The sequence below is a fragment of the Lathyrus oleraceus genome, chromosome 2 (genome assembly GCF_024323335.1).
Source record: "Lathyrus oleraceus cultivar Zhongwan6 chromosome 2, CAAS_Psat_ZW6_1.0, whole genome shotgun sequence".
NCBI lineage: Eukaryota > Viridiplantae > Streptophyta > Magnoliopsida > Fabales > Fabaceae > Lathyrus > Lathyrus oleraceus.
In genome coordinates, this window is record NC_066580.1 from 64,921,000 (window position 1) to 64,926,178 (window position 5,179).

Genomic DNA, 5,179 nt, shown 5'->3' on the forward strand with positions numbered 1-5,179 from the left:
GCTAGCTAAAAAAGTATGGAGACTTCTTGCTGAACCTAACTCTATGGTCTAAAATCCTAAAAGATAAATGTTATCCTAACTTTGACATCCTCCAAGCTAACCTGGGGAGAAGGCCTAGCTATTTGTGGAAAATTTTACATCACAATATTTGTATTCGACAAGGCAATTGTTGGGATATAGGGAATGGAAATTCGATTAATGTTTGGGAAGATAACCAAACTAATGTAGGTTTAAAATACTAAGACAAAAGCCCTTAGATACAAGGAGAATTGGAGCTAAAAACTTCATTGATTGGGAAAAAGGTTGTTGGAACCAAGTCCTGATCAATAATATCTTCATGCCTATAGGCAGAACTAATATTTTGTAAATTCCTATACACAATTTAGAAGAGGAAGATTATCTTAGATGGACGGCTAGAAAGGATGGTTAATATACAGTTAGAATAGGCTATTTTAGTATTTTATAGTGGAAGAGAAAAAAGGAGTGGGAATGCTCAAACATAAACTTAGATAAGTAGATTTGGGGTAGTAAGGTGACCCCCAAAAAACAATTTCTACTATGGAGATTGCTTAACAATATTCTCCATGTAAAAGAGAATTTGAACAATAGGGGAATTAATAACGATATGCTATGTCCTAGATGTAACTCCAACATGTTTGGTTTGGTTAACAATATTTTCCATTGATTTAAGAGTTTTTGGTGGACTAAGTATGTCTGGTTTGGTTCTTAGTTAAACATAAATTTCAACAACATATAACTAACCAATTTTACATACTGGTGCATAAATAATATTACAAAGATGAAAAAAGAAATCTTAGCTATGTTAATGAACATTTTAGATGGCATACAGACATCTAGGAATAAAACTATCTTTTAATAAAAAGACTTATGTGTTATAGAGGCTATCAAGATTGCTAACCAAAGTTATCGCAGTTTTTATTCCATCATGGTTACCAAGGATAAGGATGATAATAATGGTAGCAAAGAAGACATAAGGGCACTTGTTAAGAAAACAAAAGAGAAAAAGAATCAACAGAGGAATCTCATGAATCATAGTAAAGATAATGGAACATGTCAACAAGGGAACACAAGAACTTATCTGGAGAAGGAAGATACTCAGATAAAAGAGAGGAAGAAGAATGATTCAGCTCACAAAGGAAAGCGTAATATTAGTGTCAGAGACAAACGAAAGCAAGATGATAACAAGAATAGAGAAAAATGTAAGAGTAAGGAAACATAACCTTGCACAACATGTGGAATCAAAATCAGAGAACTGTGAACTTTCAAGGCATCACAATTAACCCCACAAATTATGAGAACATCACAAAAGAGCCCAACAATCCTACAAAAAATGAAGAGACGGATAAGGTTCATGCGCTTCTTCGGAGAAGTAATGAGGGAAAGGATGACATGTAGTTGGAAGGTCAGAAGATGAAGAAGAAGAAATAAAAATAAAAAAGGATAAAACAGCTGACCATGTAATAGAGATGAATTACTGTCATAATAAGGAGATGGGAACAACGATGAATAACGTCTCTGAAAACAAAAAAGGGCACCAAACAATATAAGTTAGAAGACGGATAACAAGATACACACATTTGTTAAAGGAGCTCATGTCACAAAACAAAACAAAATGTAAAGGTCAACAAGAGATCAACGAACCTGATCTGGAGAATAATGAAGACCAATTACAAGTGAAAAGGAAAAAGAAAGGTGAAAAAAACAAAAATAATCTCATTGATCAAATCAAAGAGAAAACTAACAATCAATAAATCATGAAAACAGGTAAAGGAAAGAGTCAAGAAAAAAATCTTTGTAACACATCTAGATTCCAAACCTAGAGTATCGCTAGTAAGCAAAGTTTCATAATCACAACCAACGATTCAATAGATAATAAGGTGCTTGATGATATTCAAATACTCCATCAAAGAGAAAATAAATGTATAATCAATATGCAAAAAGATATAAAGGATCTGAAGATAAACATGCATATGAAAAATAAGGGTAAAACAAAGGCTCAAACGAAGGAGAAGAGTTACCATCATAAAAAGGAGAAGGAAACCATAATGAAGATTAAACCTGAAAACAACAAGATTCAACCAACTAAAGATGTGTGAAAGGCGTTAACAACATCGATATTAAATGAACATCTCAAAAAGACGATTGATTGATGGGAAATACGAACGTGAGCCTCGTTAAAGATGGAATATAAAGCCCATGAACAACTCTTAGGAATGCAGAAAATAAAACAATTATCCAAAATTCATGTAGAATGTAGGAAAATGAAGGTTCGTAAACGGACATAAAGTATGACACTGAAAGTAGGAATGGATCATCCAAAATTATTTCACGATCTTTAAAAATAAAGTTTTATTATCAATTAGTTATAAAATAAAAAGAATTGGTTTCTAAGGTGATGAAAAAATAAAATATGAATAAATAAAAAAGATATTTTAAAATATTAATATATTAAAGTTAATTAAATATTGTTATTGTAGATCTCAACATACGGTATTTTTTCGATAAATATCTAAAAGGATTTCTCAAATCAATGGCATAATCGAAAATATTTGCAAAATCGATGGACCTATCGGAGACATTCTCGAAAATAAAACACAAAACTTGTGAAGAAGGAAAGCGAAACGAGCGTTCAGTTATTCGGGAAGGTTCGAGCCACACGTGCCACGAGGCTCGGGATACCGAAGCAAGACAAATCGATTAAGAAAACGCCACGTCACCAAAAACCGAAGCAGAATTTAATAATATCAGAAATATCTAGAGAAGGTTATAAATAGATATTTCAGTGTGCCTAATCAAAAGAATTTTTCTGAAATCCGCTATAGCTCTTTTTCACAAAACCGTAAACACTAACAAAACAAAAACAAACGTTGTACAAATCAAAACAATAACGTAGGTAGTTCCATTGTTTCGAAGCTGAAGCGTCTTCTTACCCTCCTCAGGTATTAGTTTCATTTTTTTGTTTGTTTTTATTTCTGTTTATGGTTTTTGCTTCTTTGAATGAATCTTGCCCACCAAGTGTTTGATTTATTGTTTCTATTACTTGGTGGCTAAGAAAAATCAATTCTTGATTTGGTTTATTCATTTATTGTTATTAACTATTATTTATGACAGAAGTTTAACTTGTACTTTCCACCTTTTAGGTTTGATTTTCTTGGAGTTTTCTGGAGGTTGATCTTGGTTCGGTTCGGTTCTTTCTTTTTTGTTCTCTTGGATTGTTGAGTGTGGAAACACTGTTGAGTTATTTGGGAAGATGGGTGCTACTGTTTATGATCAGAGCTTTAATGTTAATCTTGCGCCTTTGGAACCATCTAGAAAGAGGAAAACTAGGAGTAGAGGAAAGGGGAGTAAATCTGTGGCTGAGATTTTAGCAAAGTGGAGGGAATACAATGAACATCTTTATGCAGGTAAAGAGGATGGTAAACCGAAGCGGAAAGCGCCGGCGAAAGGTTCGAAGAAAGGGTGTATGAAAGGGAAAGGAGGGCCTCAAAATTCGGAGAATAGATATAGAGGTGTTAGACAGAGGACTTGGGGGAAATGGGTTGCTGAGATTAGGGAACCGAATAGAGGTAGTAGGCTTTGGTTAGGTACTTTTCCTACTGCTCAAGAAGCTGCTCTTGCTTATGATTATGCGGCTAGAGCTATGTATGGTCCTTCGGCGCGGCTTAATTTCCCTCATATATCGGATTATAGTTCTATTAGTGAATCTTTGAAGGACTCTTCTTCCTTGGCTGCTGATAGCTGTCCTTGTTCTTCAGTGGCAACATCTGAAACTGTGTCTAGTCATTCTGAGGTTTGTGCCCTGGATGATATTAAGGAGATACCTAAACTACCTGTGTATATGAACAACACTCTTGATGTTTTTCGTAAAGATTATGAGGCTTCATCTCCAACTAGTAGAATGAAGCAAGAGCCGAAGGATGAGCATGTTCATATAATAGACCCTGGTATTGGTGAAATCAAAGATGCTAAATCAGAAGGAATACAAACACAAGCACAGACACAGGCACATGATGTTATGCAGGTTGAAGAAGGTCTATGTAATGACCAGATGGATCTATCATGGATTGATAACTTTGACTTCAATGGTGATTGCTTGAAGAATTTTACAATGGATGAGTTTTTTCATGTGGATGAGCTTTTGGGACATATAGACAATAATCCGATAACCGATGAACATGGGATGATGCAAAATTTGGATTTTGGACAAATGGGTTTTCCTGAAGAGACCAATCCTCAGGTTGGAACTGAAACTACTTCAAGTTTCTTTTATGAATTGGAAAATCCAGATGCTAAGCTGTTGGGGAGTTTGCCTCATATGGAGGATAACACAACATCAGGTGTTGATTTTGGATTAGATTTCTTAAAAACAGAAGAACCTGGGAACTATAATGATGCACTTGGAGATACACTATTTCCTGTTTTGGAATATGATGTGAATCATGATGCTTCAAGAACAATGTAAGGAAGTGAAGGAAGAATGATTAGAGAAGACTTTGTGCACAAATTTGCCTCACTAGTAGCTTGTCTCTTGGATTTGTTGGTTCTTTTTTCTGTTGGTTCTTTTCCTTTTAGAATGAAATTCTCTGCAGGTTTTTTTGAAATGGGGAATTTATCTGACAACATTTGTTTATTTTTTTTTGTTTACTTTATTTTCTGGGTTTGGTTTAGGCTACCTTAGAACTTATGTACAGTGCTGTATAGGTCTAATACGACATATTGACCACTAATTTTGATGTTAGTTTTCATAATATATGTTTATAATTTAATGTTTTTTTAGTGTAACTTTGATTATGTTTTATCAGTTATTTATGTATCTAGTGAAACTAATCACATCATATAACATATATAAGAAATCTAAGGATGTAAAATGTAATGCTTCAATTGAGCTCTGTGGTATTTGATTCTAGTTAAGATTTGTGTGAATGGCAAAAAAATAAAAAATAAAAAATAAAAAAAATCATACCAGATTAGTTACTTGCATTATTTATCTCAAAACTGGTTTATGTAGTAACTTAAATATTTCGATGTCTAATTTGATAACTAAATCAAAATTTTCTGCTAGGCTCACAATTTGGATATCTTCTGTTCATTTTTCTATTAAACTGGAAAATAAACTTTTACTGCCAATAGGTTCACAAGAAATAGAATTAGAATATGA

General features: G+C 33.5%; 1 protein-coding gene across 1 annotated transcript; it reads left to right on the forward strand.

The window, feature by feature from the left end:
• Positions 1–2,795: 2,795 nt before the first annotated feature.
• Positions 2,796–4,803, forward strand: LOC127118113 (dehydration-responsive element-binding protein 2A). The gene is made up of 2 exons (XM_051048257.1): positions 2,796–2,960; positions 3,162–4,803. The coding sequence occupies exon 2, from the start codon at positions 3,272–3,274 to the stop codon at positions 4,481–4,483; it is 1,212 nt and encodes a 403-aa protein (XP_050904214.1). The 5' UTR covers positions 2,796–2,960; positions 3,162–3,271; the 3' UTR covers positions 4,484–4,803.
• Positions 4,804–5,179: the final 376 nt, after the last annotated feature.

Bases quoted from the DNA above. Each gene is read 5' to 3' on its own strand.
- LOC127118113 (XM_051048257.1), top strand. From the start codon at position 3,272: ATGGGTGCTACTGTTTATGATCAGAGCTTTAATGTTAATCTTGCGCCT.